General features: G+C 39.3%; 1 protein-coding gene across 1 annotated transcript; it reads right to left on the reverse strand.

Annotated features, from left to right (window-relative positions):
- Nucleotides 1–6,228: 6,228 nt before the first annotated feature.
- On the reverse strand, nt 6,229–9,586 carry SHISA5 (shisa family member 5). The gene is made up of 4 exons (XM_009996948.1): nt 9,561–9,586; nt 9,345–9,460; nt 8,061–8,279; nt 6,229–6,308 (listed from the first exon to the last, which is right to left on the reverse strand). The coding sequence occupies exons 1-4, from the start codon at nt 9,584–9,586 to the stop codon at nt 6,229–6,231; spliced, it is 441 nt and encodes a 146-aa protein (XP_009995250.1).
- Nucleotides 9,587–17,803: the final 8,217 nt, after the last annotated feature.

The raw sequence follows: 17,803 nt of genomic DNA on the forward strand, positions 1-17,803 counted from the left end.
GACAAAATCATGTGACTTGTCCACTTAAAAAAAACCCAAACCACAAACCAAGGAAAAAACCAAAAACAACAACAACAAAAAAACCTACTGCAGCACTTCCTGGCTTTTAAGATTAGAGAGCAGATCTTGAAAGTACCAGTTAAAAGTCCCTTCCTTACTCAAAGCCAAAATAAATATTAAGAAAATTATTTATAAATAGCCCCATGAGCTGTGGGGTGGTACAGCAGTCCCTGGCAATTAGCCTGCTGTGAGTGGCAAACTGAGCTGTCCTAACAAAGATGTGGTAGTTGCTATCCCAACATTCAGTGATCTACCATCGCTTTTCAGCTGCTCTATGCTGTTCTTACCACTTCATTTCTTTAAACATAATTTGAGTTTATAGAGATAAGATGCATTTAAATCCCAAATTGAAACCAAATGAACTGTTAAGTGGAGTTTGGACAAAAACCAGGAAAGGAATCCCAAGTTGCTGCAACAATCCGAATTTACAGAAAGTGGTTAAAAAAATTCCTGGCCTCATTTAAAGGGTGTGTGTATGACAAGTTGGTAAAATGGAGAAGTGTACTAGTGCTAAACTTTATATAAACGGAAGTGTTATCTGTGGAAAAAAAAAAAATCCAGGAAAATACCTGACTCTTCCCTCTGGAATTGCATCTCTTCCCATCCACCTACTCTAACAGACAACTGCCTGAGGTGTCTATCTCCACTCTGATTGTCTTCTTCCTACTTTGGACTTCAAAGTGGTGTAGCCCAGGCTATATAAAAGCAAGCATCCCCCCCAGCCCTACACCTTCACTGTAGAACACTTAACAGTGTGGTGTTAGGACATTAAACCATAGCTTGGAAACAAAGGCATTTTCTGTACCTGAACAATTCACGCTCCTAACGAAAAATGCAGCTGCACTCCTGAAGGGAAAAGGCAGACACAGGAACACCTACAGAACTGCTATTATCTGTTATGTCGTTTACAGCAACCACTCTTTTGCCAGGATTATTGCAAGACTGTATTCACTATTTATTTTCTTTTTACATTCTCCTGTGATTTTTTTTCTTGTGATGAGAGAGATCCAACATTTATGCAACAGCTGATCAACCCTCAAGCATTTTTACAGATTATAGGGCTACTGGTTTACTATCTTCATCACCAAAAAATAACATACTGTACTTATCAGACACTCCCTGAAGAATTCACAGCATAGCAGCTCTTTTTTCAAGGCCAGTTTGCATTTTCCCAACATGCTCTAGATAAGCTGTGCCTCTGCATTAACTGAGAAAGGAATTTACTCTGGCAGCAAGCACAGCCACAGGACTGAGTAAGAGAGTATTGAGCAACAACAAAAAACACTCATAGTGATTATTACATTCCTCAGTTTTCTTGCCCATGGGTATGGCAACTGGAGTTTCCCCTTTGCTCAAAGCTAAGAACAGTTGGCTTTTTCCTCCTCAGTGAAGTGTACTGAGCAGTCAGGACTAAAGCTAGTCAGGAGCCAGATGAAGAAAGCAGATCCCTCTGCTACCTTACCCATTCCTCTGACAACTTGATGCAGAGAGGATGACAGCCCTGCTGACTTGTACTTTCAGATCTAATGACACCACTCCCTGAACAGCTGCAGTGCAGGAGGCACCACTGCATTGCTAAGCATCTTCCTGTGGTGCTTTGAGGACCTGAGGCCCTGGCATGGATTCAGATGCACAGCAGGTGCTGTGTACAGAGATGAAGTAAATGGTGTTTCAATAATGTAAAATATTTAGTGAACTGGCACAGGGCGTATCTGAACAATGTTTTGCTACTGAACTTTACAGCACACTTCACTGCAACACCTGTCCCACTGTAAAGGCCCTGTCCCACTGTAGGCTGTAAAGCAGATCCTACCTCGTTCCAGGGCCAAGCACCAGAATGAACCATGAAAACCAACTTTAGGAGCAAGAAATACTAGAATGGAAAGTCTTCAGTAACCAATACAAAAGTCACTTCAACTGCTTGTTTGGAAATAATTGCTAAAGTTTTTTCCTCCTTTGTGTCCAGTTTCTCCATGCAACCCTGCTGTGGATTTTAAGATGCATGCCAATTTTTTTTTCTGGAAAAATTCATATTACCATAAACAACTGCTGATTAAATGTGACAAAAACATAATTAGCAGTATTCCTCACCTGACCCTGGGCTCTCAGCTTTTTAGTTCAGCATTCTGCTCTCCTATACAACATTTTGCTGCAATTTTTCAGTGTGAAGATATCTTTGGAACCTTGAATAATAGAAACTCTGTTGAGAAAAAGAGAAATAAAATTGGAAGTGAAATGATCTACACTTCAGCTGCAACACATTATCAACTGGAGCTGGAACTCAAATTCAAGAAGTAACATTACAAAACTACATTATCCACAGTAAACAACTCTTTCAGAAGAAGTGTGTGTGGGGGGGCTCCCTTTCTTTTAAATCCTACACTGGAAACTTGGCTGGATATTCAAGGTAATAATGCTTCTATACTGAACACCCTCAACCAGTCCAGTGCTAGTTGGTGTCTTAAGAAAAACATTCTTGACCTACTAAAAATACTTTCAGGTAAAGGGCTGAGTCAGGGGCATGAAGAGAACCTTTCAAAATCGTTCTTTCAAGATTATTTGAAGTACACAAAAACATGAAAAATGTTTTCACAGAATAGAAAGCATCACTTACCAGATGTTGAATTCGCCAAGTTGATAGATGAGGCATGATATTGAACACACAAATCAAAATACATGTTGACAAGATACTAAACTTTCATCAAATTATAGACTTCTTCTAAGTCTATCATCTTGTCTTCACTAGACTTTTCAAATGTCTTGGCCTTTGTGAGCTAATGCATTCAAACTTAATGCAATGAATTTATTCCTTAGGCCAGAAAAGGCCTTGGAAGCAACTCCTTTAGATTGGCTTTGAAGCAAACTGTCAGAATATCATTCAGGAGCTTGTATTGTTCTAGGTCTATGTTGTGACATGCAATTTTGATTAGGTTTCAGTTGACAATACCAAAAGTGATATTCAAGATACAAGGGGACTTAAAGAACATTTGGAAACACCAGCTGTCAAACACAATGAAGTAAAAGGTAGTTTTGCAGATACACTCCTAAATAACACTCAAATTGAGGCTAAGAAAACAAAATCAATAGAATATACTTAAAACACTGCATTTATTACAAAGGTGCATAGAGATTATGCCACTTCTTCTGTATACTTATGTTTAAACTACAAACAACATACAAAGCTAGGTTACAGGATGTAATAAAATCAACAATGGTTACCTAGTAAGTTCAGCACAACAGAATACACTACTGTACTTAGTTTCACAAAACACTTCTGAAACAAAGGCACTTACAGAATTAAAAAAAAAATAATAAAAATGAACATATGTTCTTTCAACATTAAAAACTGTAATTCCACTCCCCCTCCCCCATGGCACTGCAGATAACTAGTTTGACATGAAGGCAACAGCTCCTTGGACTGACACATCAGCAGTGCTTGAACTAAAAGTTTATGGATCAACTTCTCCATCTGTTCTTTAACCATCCCATTCTCTTAACTATCTGAAAACAAGTTTTAACGGGTTGCATGGCAGTAACTAAATACAATTTGGTCCTACACCTCATTGTTAATAATGATTAATACACCAACAATAAGGAAAGATCTGATTAAGTGCTCCAATTATGAAGCTGGGAAAGCAGACCATTTTCTCCTCTTTCAACAAGTTTTGTGACTCAAGCAGTAACACTACTACTAAATTAGCTCCTTGTATATCAATGATTCATCTTTTCACTTGTATATAGTTATCATTACTGTATGTTCACTGAAGGAAAGGTGTACATTTTCAGGCTCTTTAACCCTATCCCTCACCTCCTCCCACATGCAGTGGTGCTCAGGGCAGTTCTTTTGGTCTGTGCAACATCTGCACCAAAACTTCAGATTTGGGGACCTCTGTTAATGTTGCCATGACTGACCCAACTTCTCAGGAAATCGCAGATTCTCCTTTCATAACCAAAACATAACCCTACTAATGCTGCCACAAACTGCAGGCTCTGTCACACCAGATGGAGGAAAGGAAGAGAGGTGCAGAGTGACAACCCTGTGAAGCTCAACACTGGCATCATGCACCTGTGCCCTGAGAGCTGCATCTCACCAGCCAGGCCCTGTGCAAGCCCCTTGCCTACCCAAGGTGCTGGGATAGCCTCTGCCCTCCTTCAGTAGGAATAAAAACACACGGGGCAGAATCCATAGCAAGGGAATTAGTTCTGCAGTTACTCAGTGCCCTCCCACACATAAAATTCCAGATTTGAAGGAACACTTCATCCTCCATTCAGAAGCCACTGGCCATTTTTGGTTGTTCTCACACAGCTCCTAACAATGTAACAAAGCATTGGCTTATGAGGCAGGAAAGAGGAGCAACACGGAGATACAGGGTGTGTGTGCTCTCCTAGTGCCTCGTGGCACCATTTCATGCTATTAACCTCAACACTCTCAGAGAGGTGTCACAGAAGAGTGTAGGTGCCACGAATCTCAATGCTAAAAGTGCCCTACAAGTTTCTTCTGAAATGCCCCAAAGACTTACTTGAAAAAAAATGGAATTACCCAGATACAGACTCAAAAAATCAAGAGAATAAGGCTGCCTTTGAAAGTAGAACTTTCCATCCACCATATGAGGTAAAACAAATCCACCATTAATATTTCTCAAACAGTTATATATCCCAAATGTAGAATTTCAAGACAAATGGATTAATGACCTCTCTAACAAAGTAACATCTGTGTATGAGATGTGTCAAAATTATTTCACTAATTATTTCACAGTGATACATACAACAGATTAGACAGCTCTACTGAGAAATAACAAGTTGTATTTCAACATTAGAAAAGATAGAATTGTAGAGGACACTAAAAAAAACACAATTTGTTTGATCAATACAAGATGTATGGAGCCAAAAGCCTTGCAAACACTGGTGTCAGTCGTGAGGACTTCTCAAGCAGTTTCACAACTGCGAGCACCCCCTTCTTGAAAATACATGACCTCACTGCAAGCAGATCTACCACCCTTCTGTTCCCCAACTTCTCATTCTCTGCTCAGCTTCATGGGGATGCTAAGAACAAAAAGGAGATTTAATCTCTACTGTGCGTTAGGCTGGGATTTCTCATCCCTCCCTCTTCCATATTATTATTCAAACACAGACTGAATTAATGAACATCTGTCATCCCTTGGTTCTTGCCATCTACACTTCCCACTAGAGACAGACAGTGACCTACCCACAGCATTTTAAAACCCCAACCTATTTCTGACATCCCATCTCTTCTGTAAAATAAACTCCTTCCTTTAAACACTGGCAGGTACTTCTGCTTAACATACAATTAAGGTGCTAATTTTTCTTCCAAACCCATCAACAACACATGACTTAAGTAAACTTGTCCAATAACACTTGGACAACAAATACTTGTCCAATAATTTTTATTAAGAATTCTCAGGTTTTCAGCTTTTTATCTATTTGTTCCACTAAGTGACCTACAGTTTGGTTGTGCTGTTAATTTCTAGCTATAAATTAAAATGGCCTGAGAAAACACCCAATAAAGGCACAGGTTTTAAGCCTCAAAATTAGGAAAGAAAACAAGGAAATTATCAGTTCACACTACTTAGCACAGAAAAATGCAACTAGTTCAAAGACAATTAAATGTGGCTTGCTACCCCTTAATGAAGGCAAAATGTGTTTCAAAAAAGGAAACTTCCCTTTTGAATGGTAAATTAAATGCAGTACATTGTATTTTACCTAACAATAGTAGCATCAAAACAGGCAGAACATATAAAACATGTATCAGGTAGTTCCACAGAGATTAGGTTTTTATGTTTTAATACTGTGCAAAAGATTGCTACAGCTTTGGGTGTCAAGTAAAGCTCATACTAGATTATTCCTTTCAAAATTATTGCACAGCAAATGTTCTTGTGGTTCTTACTTCTGAAGTACTACTTCCTGCTTTTCTCACTGTATATAGAACAAACTCCATGTATTTGCTTGAGGTATAAATTAACAACTTCTGCAAGAAAGATACTCCTGCCTCATACTTGGAGCATTTAAAAAAAATAGATACTGAAACAACTTTTACTTTACTTAGACAAAAGATTGCTGTCTTCCAGAAAAATATACGACAGTTGCACAGTGTAAACAGCACAAATTATACTTTAAAAAGTTTTGTATGCAGAAACATAGTAGATCTTTTCAATAGGTGGGATTCTGATGATCCATGTAAGCAGGGTTGTAAGGGGGCTGGCTGATTGGGTAAGGGGCTCCAGTACCAGCTGCAAAAGCAAAACACAAGAAAAAACATATTTGTAAAATTTACATTTTTAATTCCCAATCTATAACGGCAACTTCTACTTTGAGCACACAGTTAAGAGGTTCAACTAATGCAGCATCTTAATTGGACTCAAGACCAGTCTGCGCTAACTCATAAAGCATCTGCATTTTAAAAGATGACCAAAACCTTTGCTCTTGTGGGGTTTTTTTGATGCTTGAGTGTACACATGTATTATGGTAGCCACAATCACATGGTTAAGTCTTCAGGGGAGAACATAGTCTACCAAAAAGAATGGATCTGGTCAAAAAAAAAAAAAACCAAACCACCAGCCAGTGGAAGTCAGAGATGCACAAACAGGATATACCTGATAGTATGTCAAGAAGTGAAAGTAAGAACTAGAAAAAGCATCTTAGGATTCCTTCAGGGAGAAGGTTTTCCTGCTAAGTGTAACAGAGTTATTTAAAAAATTGAAATAAAAAAGTGTCCTACCACTACTGAGAACACTGAAGAGTCTGATGTATAAATCAGATCTACATCACTTGGAAGATATCCTTGTTTTCTAGTGTTGACAGACAATCTGCTCTCAAGGGACAACTTCATTTCAGGTCTGTCAAATAGCACAACTTAGTTCAAATAATGGAGCATTGATCAGATCCCTGGAATGTACAGGTGTGGTTATCTTTCACTGATCTTGTCAATGAGTAGGTTTGGCTCCTGTGAGACAGAGCAGGTGTTCTCTCCCTTGCATGTGATGGAATTAAGAGACTGCCCTCTGGTTAACAGGCAAGAGAAATAAAGGGAAGATCTCTCATTTTGAGAAATTCTCAGCTGGCAACATGCAAAGTACTTTGAGATTTTTCACAAGAAAAAACAAGAATATTAAGAACTAACCAACCAGCAACAGTTTGAGTATGAGAAGCAAAATTACTAGTTTACCGGCTCCTTCATATGATAAAGATGAAGCCAAAGCACTTTGGGGTAATCCCATAAACCCCACAACCTCTTCATAGTTTACAACTGTAAAATAAAGTCAGCAGGCCTGCCAAGTCAGTGTTTTCACATGTGAGACTGGTTTGCACATTAGCAATGTAAGAGGGCTTGGAGATCCTGGGACAGGCAACAGCCTGGTTTTGGCCTCTCTGAACAGTCAGAAGCCAGTTGTTCAGAGAACAGTTATTCCCAGCAAAACTGTGAATTACTAATGGCAACAGTAAAGCTGCAGGAAAACAATGCTGTGAAAGAAGGAAAGTAGAAGAAAACAGATGTGATAATTCCACTGCTAGTCATTGGTAAACTTGCCTGAAGTTTATCAGAGACTTGGTATTCTATAAATATAGTGACAAACTACTACAGCATGCCATCTGTGTACAATTGAATCATCTAGGCAATATTAGGTTGGAAAGGGTATGTAAGAACACCCAACTGCTATACATCTGTTCACTGGACTTAGAATTTAATATGAAGTTTCAGCTGAATTAGTAAAACATTCTACTGGATCCACTGACAGTATCACATAGCAGCAAACTGCCAATACAGCTTCAGCTGCATCTCCTCTTGCAATGTTTAGCACAGAAATGGTGTTAGGGAAAATTCAGCAAGGGCCAATTACAGCATCAACCACAGCTTGAGCGTTACAAAGTTTACATTTACATTCATATAGCCATAGAATACATATAAATAATTCAAGATTGGCTCTGAAGCGACTGTCTCTTTAGCTACTTAAGAGATGAAGAAACACTCAGTGCTGCCTTACCTGCCTCCGTTTCATGATAAGCTGGGGGTCCTGGTGGCTGCATGGGGTAAGGGGGAGGATACTGCGCAGGGTACGGGGCCACCAGCGTTCCCGGCTGTGGCTGGATAGGCATGGCCTGATATCCTTGATATGGGGCCACTGGGTAGCTGGGTGGCACTCCCTGTTGCTGGGGATAGGGAGCATGAACCACTGTAGTGGCAGTAGTGGTGGTGACAACAGCTACAAATAAGCAAAAGGACCATGGTTAGTGCTGGTGGCTCTAGCAGATCACCTGGGACAGGAAAACAGTAATGTAAAACACATTTTCTCTTCAGATCAATTTTGCACTTCAAAATCTGGGCAATTCCACTTTCAAAATTCCATTAAAGATTTAGAAATTAGTGTCTCTAAATAACCTGCCATCCATCTCTGTGGAAATGAGAGCCTTCCTGTACTGAGAGAGCAGCCAACTTGTTCCTCTTTGTTTCTCAACCACAAAGAGCAAAGAATTATTTTCTTGCACTGTTCAAAAACTAGGAACTCAACCCTGAAGCCAAGTTATCCATGATTTGGTATGAGACTACTAATTTTGAAATGTTACCTGCTTTTAAACATTAAATGTGCTAAAGATCTCCTTTATTGGGTAAGGTGCTTCCTACAATGCTTGCCCAAATGAGTTCCCTTTTGTATGGCGCCTACATATCAATACATGTGTTAGCATGTTTTTAAATAACAGTCAGAAAGGCAAATACATATTAAATCATTTATTTTTTTCAGGAGCTGATGTTGGACCATTGCTTCTTAACTCTTATTGAATAAGAGTATTAACGGTTCCTGATGAACTGCAGTAATTTGTTTTCAAGATCTTCTTCTTTATACCACAAGTACAGACTGCTCAAGATCGCACTGTTGCAGTCCTGGGCCTTTGGTGTATTTTTCAGGTACATTTTTAAGAGATTGGGAAAAAAATAATACCTTATTCTATCTCCCGCTTTCCTAAACAAACCAAACCAAACTCAGAACAACCCAAAACCCCACAAATCCACACACTGAGGGGCTGGGGAAAGAGAACTTCTAAATGCCTAGAAAAAATTCCAAAACATCTCTCTGCTACCTCACATTCTGAAGCGGCTTAAATCCTTATTTTTAATTTTTAGGTATTACAGCTTTTGTAGCAGAGAGGTCAGGCAAGATTATTTTCACCTTTTATATGAACCAAATTCTCTGGGTGGAGTGAGGGGTGTGTGTGGAAAGGGAAGTCTTGTTAAAAAATATGAAAAAGAAAATAAATTCACGGGTACTTACGCCGTGGTCGCCGACACGCTTTATACAAACAGCAACATGAACATGTGAGGCACAGAATAATAGTGATTATGATCACTGCCAAAACAGCAATTCCAATCGCAATAGCATCTCCAAAACTGCAAGAAAAATACCACCAGAAGTAGTAAGAGTCCTTCACACAAATGTATTAGTCTTTAATCTAACCTTCAGCAGCCAAATCATTGCTCTGCCTCTCACGTTGTCACTCTGGCTCCTTTGTGCATTTGAGTAAGAAACAACTGCCAAAGGCATTGCTACATGCCCAGTGACAGTTCCCTTTTAACTGTCAGTTTACATGTTTCCCACTGCCTGGAACCAAGAAAGCCCTTCTTTCCTAGAAGCCAAAGTCTCCAACATCTTTCTCACAGAATGCACCATGCATTGGGAACAATTGCAGGAAGTCAGTTTTAATGAACAACAAGCTCTAAGATAATGAGCAAAGAGCTGATTTTACATTCATCCTGGTTTTGCCTCTTAGCAGAGATTCTGGCTACAGAACTTTCCAGGATTTTTTTCCTGTTCAGCTTCCTGTTAACAGCTTTAAACAAAATGACACAACTCCAGAACATCCAGCAAAGCAATTTTCACTTGACCACCAAACAGCCACCAAATGTGAAAATTGGTTTTGATTATCAACAACAGTGAAAGGTTAAATTAGTGCTGTATTATCCCAAGTCCAAATTCAGAAGACCTCACCTCACTAAGCTGGACACTGAACATAAGCACTGACAAATAAAGCATGTTCAATTTAAAACACATTTTTCCCCCCCTAAGAGAAATTACATCAATTTTATTCTGTTTCTGCAACCGCCAAAAGAAAAAGCTTGGGTCCAATCTCTTTCAATAATCTGTGTAACAAGTTCTCTATCTGTAACTATATTTAACTTGTGCACTGATTTTGTAAAGGAACACTGTATGTACTCCCTCAAGTATCAACTCTAATGCTGTGGGTTGCTTAAGGTCACTCCATCTAAGCATTTCCACGTAAAACACGAAGCAGGAACTGCTGCAGCCTCCTGAAGTCAAGGAAGTTGGGTCAGAAACACTGTCAGCAAAGCAGATGATAGCGACACAGCTGCAAAATCTAAAGGTGCAGGCATGCTTTGTCACCTTCATTTGCACCTTTACACATACTTTTCACACCCTGACTTCCAGGTGCAAATGCATCCCTATCCACGGGCTTTCAACTGCTTCCCCCAACCCCCCAGCATTAGTTTCACTTCTAGTGCTCTAAGTTCACAGCCAGCTCACCTCCATCCAAAAATCCCACTTCTTCCAAGCCTGGTCTAAAAAGGAAGATACAAATCAAATTTCAAGAGGGGCGGAGAAAGACAGACATGGACAACTACACCAGATCCTGAAACACAGGCTGCCTCCTCTCCACCAGGCCACCAGCAAACAGACATCCCCTTGGTTTGAAAAAACAAGCTCCATACTGGTGCATGCAGAAATGGGTAAGATTTAAGAGTGACCCGTGGAATTTAGAGTAATTATACATGGCTCTTACTAGATACTCATTATATGAATTAATTTATACACTGGAAAAGACAGAAGTGTGCACAATGGATTCACGTATTAGACTTAGCCACTTTGATTGCAATGTCCACAAGAAACAGCATGAATGCCAGTGACAAACTATGGGCATCTCTAGAAATTACAGAATGACAAACATTTAAGCACAAATAGTGCTACTTGTGGAGTGCCAGCAGCATTTTTCTTGCTCTTATTCCCACTTCTCTTCAACCCTAAGAAAGCTCTGTCACTAAGGAAGTTAACATTAATTATTACCAAGCAAGATCAGCAGAGGCAATAAAGCAATAGAGTCTTTTAAGTCCTTCCTCTGGCTTTTCCCCCCATAAATTAGGAAAAAAAATAAAATATCCTTTTTTTTTTTACTAGTGAATTATGCCAAGGAAAATGATTCTGGTGTCAAGGAAGGAGATTAGGCCTGACAAATACAACTAAAATTCTTCACTTCTACAGACTATGAACCTCTCTGAACTTTAGCAAAAGCTGGGCAAAATCAAAGAAACCCAAGAAATGGTGGAAACAAAGTGGAGAAATTTATACTCATCAAAAACAAACCAGCACAGTGGAACACTGGCAGAGACCCCTTATCTTTCAGGACCAAATTCAGGTCTGATATGCCAAGAGAGAACAGCACAAGCTCATCTGCAGCCAGGCTGGCCACCAACAGATAAACGTTTTTCAGTTTGAAGCGTGGGCTCCATTTGCTTATTTTAATAAAGTTTTCTGCTCACTGAGGCACGTATCTCATTGCCCATTTACTACTTCTAATAAAGGAAGCAAGAAAAGCAAAGCCAAGTGAAAAAGACTGCACCGTATCCTTATTTTCACCAAGTTCCTAGAGACAACATCTCCTTTTTTCTCATCATTTGTCTGCATCTTTGCTAAAATGCCACAACCACAGCATGATGACATTTTGCAAACCTCTTTTAAAGACCTAAATGGAGACACATATTTAAAGTACAGGTGTGTTGGGTGTATGCACTTCAGAGTGCAGTTCTGCGTTTGTGTGTGTAAACACTGTGATTCAGTTCTGCCCGCTGAAATACTGTGTGATTACTGCAGACCAAAATTACAAGCCTTCAGAAACAGCCCAGTGAGAAAAATAATAGACAGGAGTTGGTCCTTCCCAGAGTTTTCTAAGAAGTGTACACAACTGGATTACTGCAGGCATTTTTATCACCTGCTTCACAGCAGAAGCATAATTTTCCTGCCAGCGCTTTGGCTCTCACTGACAAACATCCTGGAACAGCAGAAGGTAGAACATCACTTAGGGAAAACCAAACAACATGTGCTATTGACTGGCAACTTGCTCTATCAACACCCTCCTTCAACAGCAGAGCCCTTCACAATTTATTTTTTTTTCTTTCCAAGAATTTCTATTGATGGTCAAAACTAGCAATAGTCTTCTGAAATATCTGAATGGTTGGGCACTACCTTCCTGTAAGGATGTCTATCCTTTTGCTGCCCAGGAACACTGCCCTGAGCACCCCTTCCTGAACACCCAGTAATACCCTATCAGTGAAACTACTGAAAAAGTGCAGGAAGGCTACCAGTAATAGATTGTTACTCAAGTGAGGCAAGAATGGTGCTCAGCATACTCAGTGAGCTCTCTAAGCTGCAGGAGGTAAGATACACCAGGTACTAGATAAAGATTCTCTTGCAGTGTGCTAACTTCCTTCTTAAACAAGACTATTGCTTCATTTAATTTCTTTCACCTGAAATCTGAAAAGGACTCTAAAAATATCTGGAAAAAATGTTCACATTAAATAATTAACTAACAACTGTTAGTCGGTTAATTTAGTTAGAAAAGAATAGACATGAGGGATTGTAGCTTAAAGATTCTTCCACTGAATGGCTAACCAAGAAAAAACAAATAAAACAAAAAAAGCCAAACAAAAAAACACACCTTACCCATTACATTCTGCAAACAAACTTCAGAGTGCAGAAGTCAGGGTGGCCACAGCACCCAATCAGAATGCTCTGCTGGTGTCATGGTTTGATGGTTTGAGCACGAGTTTCCAGACTCCCACATAGTCTCTAAATACAGCACACCCTGTCATAAATACCTTGAGCTCATTCCCTGCCATTTCCTGCTTCTTTCTCTTCACATAAAAGCTACTTTTTGCTAATAGACTAATAGAAAACAAGAGAGAACAAACCCAAACCTAACAGCAGTTTTACTGCAGCAATGATAAATTGCAACTTTACATAAAATCCACGGGAAAGAAAATCTGGACAACTCCCTGCCCTTACCTACCACTGCCTCTCCTTCCTTGCACTACTTCATTTCTATCCCCATCCTCTCACCTCTGGAAAGCACTACATTGCATAGGGAATGAGAAGTTTTCTAATTATTTAAAATATGTATCCATTCACATAAAGGGAGTTACATGATTAGTGCATGTTTTTCCCCTTTGGGTACTGAATAAAGGACATATTAAAATGGGGGAATCAAGCCCAGGATCTACACAGCACTAATTGCAGAAGTTAATTCCCAAGGCACTTGTTCATGTCAGATATTTTAATCTATAAACACTGTCAAGTGGGAAAAAAGATAAAATGTTTTTAGTCTACTTAAGGCCTTTTAAAATATTCAAGTTTCAATTCCAGTAATATTTTTAAGCCTTAATAGCTTGAATCAAGTAAGCTGGGCATATTTTGTAAGCCCTCTTGTAAAGAAAGTTTTTGCATACCTATACATTTGTGACAATGGGACACGCTGCAACTTTTGTCTTTAAAATAGAAAAAAATACCCAAGTAAACAAGACCACTTAGTTCTGAATAATTAGCTTAAGCAGCCTATTTACTTCACTAGCTTTAGTCCATTCCAAGATTTATTCCATGCTGTAAGAAACATGTTGGCAGGGTCCTTTTCAAAAGCATGGCTGCTGTTAAAAGCAAACATTTAGATATAGTGAATTATGATTGTAAACCAGGGTGGTCTGGAAATACTTCAGAAGAGAACTTAGTCCGTTCCTAAAGTCAAAGGAAGACAAAAAGAGTATAGGCACATCATTTTTTACTGCTCCAGAAAAGGATGCAGTTCCCAGAAATGTGACAGAATGGTAAATGCCCAGATTTGTCCTCACTCAGTTATAGCACATGACCAAACAAGTCCCCAGATTGATGCCTTCCTAAATCAAACATTTTAGCAACAGCCACTCAGTGCCACATACAGCCTCCCAAGTTTGGCAGGAAAATAAAGGACAAACTTTTTGTATTTATTTTTTTTTAGAAAAAGAAATATGAGTTCTCAAGGGTCTTTCAGAGGAATTAGTTTTTACAGCTTCCCAAACAACACACTTCCTCAGTTTAATATTTTAGCATGAAAATTCAAAACATAAGAACCAATTTGCTAGAGACACACACACAAAAAAAACCCAACAAACATCAATTTACTGTTAAACAAAAAGGAAATTCCTGTGAGGTTAATATTCACAAGAAATCATTAGCATGACTTTCAAACAACTGGCCTATTTTAGCACAGCTGGCTCATGGAACAACCCATGCAAACAACCAAAATATGCACCCTGGAGTTAAGCCTCATAGCTCAGGTGCAATCACACTGATTGCCATGCCAGCCATGGCCTGCTCCAGACATTTTACTCAGGGGCCACCTCCCCAAAATCAGGGAAGAAGTGCCTAAGAAACAAGCGACCAATGATTCCTTTGGTGGGTAACAGGCAACTTAAAACTCAGCCTAAACAGAATGGTTTCAAAATTATGAAATCTTGGTACTTTCATCAGCCTGGCAGGTGTGAGTAACTGCAAGGTCATTTTATAAACTATGCAGTGACGCATGGACTGGAACTGTGGTGTCTTTCAGACAAATGTTAACACAAGAAACTACTTGAGAGCGTCCCTCCCAGGGTCCTGCCCACACACAGCTCCTTAATGTGAAGAAAATGGTTTAATCTCACTTTGGCTCATCCATCAGTGTGGTACCAGCTCGAATCACCACTAACTGTAATCTGCCAAACTGCTCTAGTATGGACACAGATTAACATCCCACTGAAAACCACCAAAACTTTGCCCAACTTTCCACAGTCCCTTCTGGTTACCCCCAAAAGAAGGAAAGTTTGCACCCCCCTAACCAATCCCTGGGACACCCCTGCTTACCTGCAGCCTAAACAACCCTAAGCTATGTCCCTGAAGTCAGGATGAACCTGCTCGGCTGAGCACAGCCCAGCAACCCTCAGCATCAGCCAAGCCAGATCTGGCATGAGAGCCCATACTGAAGCAATAACAATCATGCCAGGGTAAGCCAAGACACCCTGCAACTGCAAAAGGGTTTTAGAAAATGAGAATGCAAGAGTCTTTTGAGGAGAAGGTTGCTAAATATGTACTGGATTGGTCCTTTTTCTGTTTGTCCCAATAGAAAGCTGATGTGGGTTTACTTTAGGCCTAAAATAATAAACTTTAATTAAATACACAAAGACTTACTACTATTTTTTAAAAGACACCAACTTCTCTGTATTTTTAAGTAACATGTAACAACAAGACATTCTGAAACTGCCTATAGGGGAAGTGGCAGGGAGAGAACTTCCTGGATTTTGTGGTTTTACTCAGACATCCGACACCCAGATCCAAGAGGTTATTATTACGTGTCTACAAGCATCTCTCCTTGGTTTATAAACAGTTCACCTGTACTAAATATGTCTGTTTACATAAATCCCTTTGTAATACATACTAAAAATACAATATTCCAGGGAAATTTTCCAGGAAGTCTATCATCATACACTTTGTAGACAGCTGAGCATAACTGCTACAGGCAGCTGGCCCATTAGAAACATATCCCTGACAGGAACAGGAAAAGGCAGAGCTGCATTCAGAGGGACTAGCATCAACAGTGCACAAATTAACACCACAGCTTCATGCAGGTCACAAGGCAATTTCAGACAAGTCCTCAGCATACAAACAACCTGTCCTTAAACACAAGATAAGGCATTTGCTTCTCCAGGCAAGAAATAAATTGAAAAAGCTCCTTTAGTGACTAAAAGAGAATGCAGCTTGTTTGCAGGTACAGGTATTTAAGGCAAATGCAGTGTTCGGTTCCCCTCCTACTGCTAGGATCTCAATCCAATGATACAAAGTGTTACCTCCCCACCCTAATTAAAATTTGGGACCAACATCATGTTTTTTTCTGAAATGGTTAACTGAATTAATAGAACAAGTTTAACTGAAAAAAATTAATTGCATACCACAGAAACTTCTCCTCACATAAACCACTACTACAATACTACGAATTCATTAGTGCCATTCTAGAAAGCAGATTTAGCAATTAGAAACTAATTTAGCTAAAGAGTTAAAAGTTTTATTTATTTATTTTTTAAAAGAAGCATTTTTTTTCTGGCAAATTGCAACATGGTGTATGACTTATCAAACACACTGAAACTGCCACCAAAGGAAGTTTAGGTCATGCCCTCCAGCTTGGCTTACCCTATAGCCCAGCTGTCATAAAACACCTTTTTTTTTTTTTACCCATGTTACCCACTTGTTATCATAAAAGTTAGAAACACTGTGATCAGGCAGGAGTTAAGTTTAAATTAGGTAAATTAATTATCCTATTCTACTATGAACTTACATGCTGCCTGACTTTGCCTCTTTGGGAGAAGTATTACTCATTCAGTACAATGAGGATCATCAAGGAAAATCTATCCCTGCACAAGTAAGAAGAGACCTGTTCAGTAGAGGTCACATCCAACTGACCACTGTTTCTCCTTTTACATGGTAACATTATCAATAAATTAAGTAAAAAAAAAAAAAAAAAATTACTTTGATGACTGGTTCCTCCCATAACTGAGAAAAAAAATTGAAGTTTTTAAGTTAATCTCTCAGTGGAATCAAGAACCAGAGATCATGCTAGTAAATACAGAGGAATATGACATTAAAAATGAACGGTATAAAATGGTTTTACTAAAAAGAGACTTTGTCAATAGACCAATTGCTAATTTTCTAAAATTAACTCACTTGTTTTCTCCACAGAAGACACTACCACTGCAGCTTTAAAAGGCTAGGCAATTTAAGGGACATTATCCGCCTCCCAAAATACATCTACAGCACAACCTATTGCAAACACATCTGGCTACACCTCGAGCCATGGCTATTTTATGGAAGTACACGAAACAACAGAGTTGGAGCTAGTTTTGGAACCCACACACTCAAACTGTCACAGATCCTCCTAAGTAACAACAATGGTCTTTTAACCATGTTTTCAAGGAAGGATTCTCTTGTTTCTTAGGCTACAGGACCCTTCTGAGGGTTACCCAGCCTGCAACTGCTTTGACAAGCTCTCTCCAGAGTGAACCTGTGTATTAAAAATCTACTGTTTTCAGAGTTACACTCTGTAGAGGCACAGCACAGCCCACAGAGTTAGAAGAGGGAGCACTCTACCCTTCTAGACACAGACAATGAAGTACCCCACCCACAGAAAATTTAACTCCTGAACATAATCCAAGTGACTAATCTTTATTGTGTCTTTGTGTGTTTAGGCCAGGTCATCTTGCTTTTTGCCACGAAACAGCCTTCTGTAGCTAGAAGAGCACACTAATCCAACCGTGCACAGGACACTGTTTCTCAATCTCTCCTTCCATCTTAGTTTCAGAGGAAATGAAACTGAATGAGCAGTAAGCTCCTTCAGCTTTAACCAGCTTCTTCACTGAGAACAGTGAACACAAAACGAAATGCTCTATAATGCAAGTTACAGTTACAAATTGTGCCACCTTTTATTTACTTTTCAGGCTAGTGAAAAGCATAGAACATTTTTTAAAATAGCTTCAAATTCAAATCTCAATTGTTTCTAGACAAGAAGCTTGCATCCCTTGGTGAGATTGGCCTGTGTCTGAATACAATCCTTGCAGAACAGGCTCTGTATGCAGTTTAATTAATTTATTAGAGAAAATATTAAGGAC

This window comes from Chaetura pelagica, unplaced genomic scaffold (assembly GCF_000747805.2).
Source record: "Chaetura pelagica isolate M959 unplaced genomic scaffold, ChaPel_1.0 scaffold24, whole genome shotgun sequence".
NCBI classification, from domain to species: domain Eukaryota; kingdom Metazoa; phylum Chordata; class Aves; order Apodiformes; family Apodidae; genus Chaetura; species Chaetura pelagica.

What these genes read in the sequence shown, in the direction of transcription:
- SHISA5 (XM_009996948.1), bottom strand. Translation starts at nt 9,586, where the DNA reads ATGCACAAAGGAGCCAGAGTGACAAC. An exon ending in AAAGGAGCCAGAGTGACAAC is followed by an intron (nt 9,461 to 9,560) that starts GTGAGAGGCAGA and finishes TTTTTCTTGCAG; the next exon opens with TTTTGGAGATGCTATTGCGA. An exon ending in TTATCATGAAACGGAGGCAG is followed by an intron (nt 6,309 to 8,060) that starts GTAAGGCAGCAC and finishes TTGCTTTTGCAG; the next exon opens with CTGGTACTGGAGCCCCTTAC.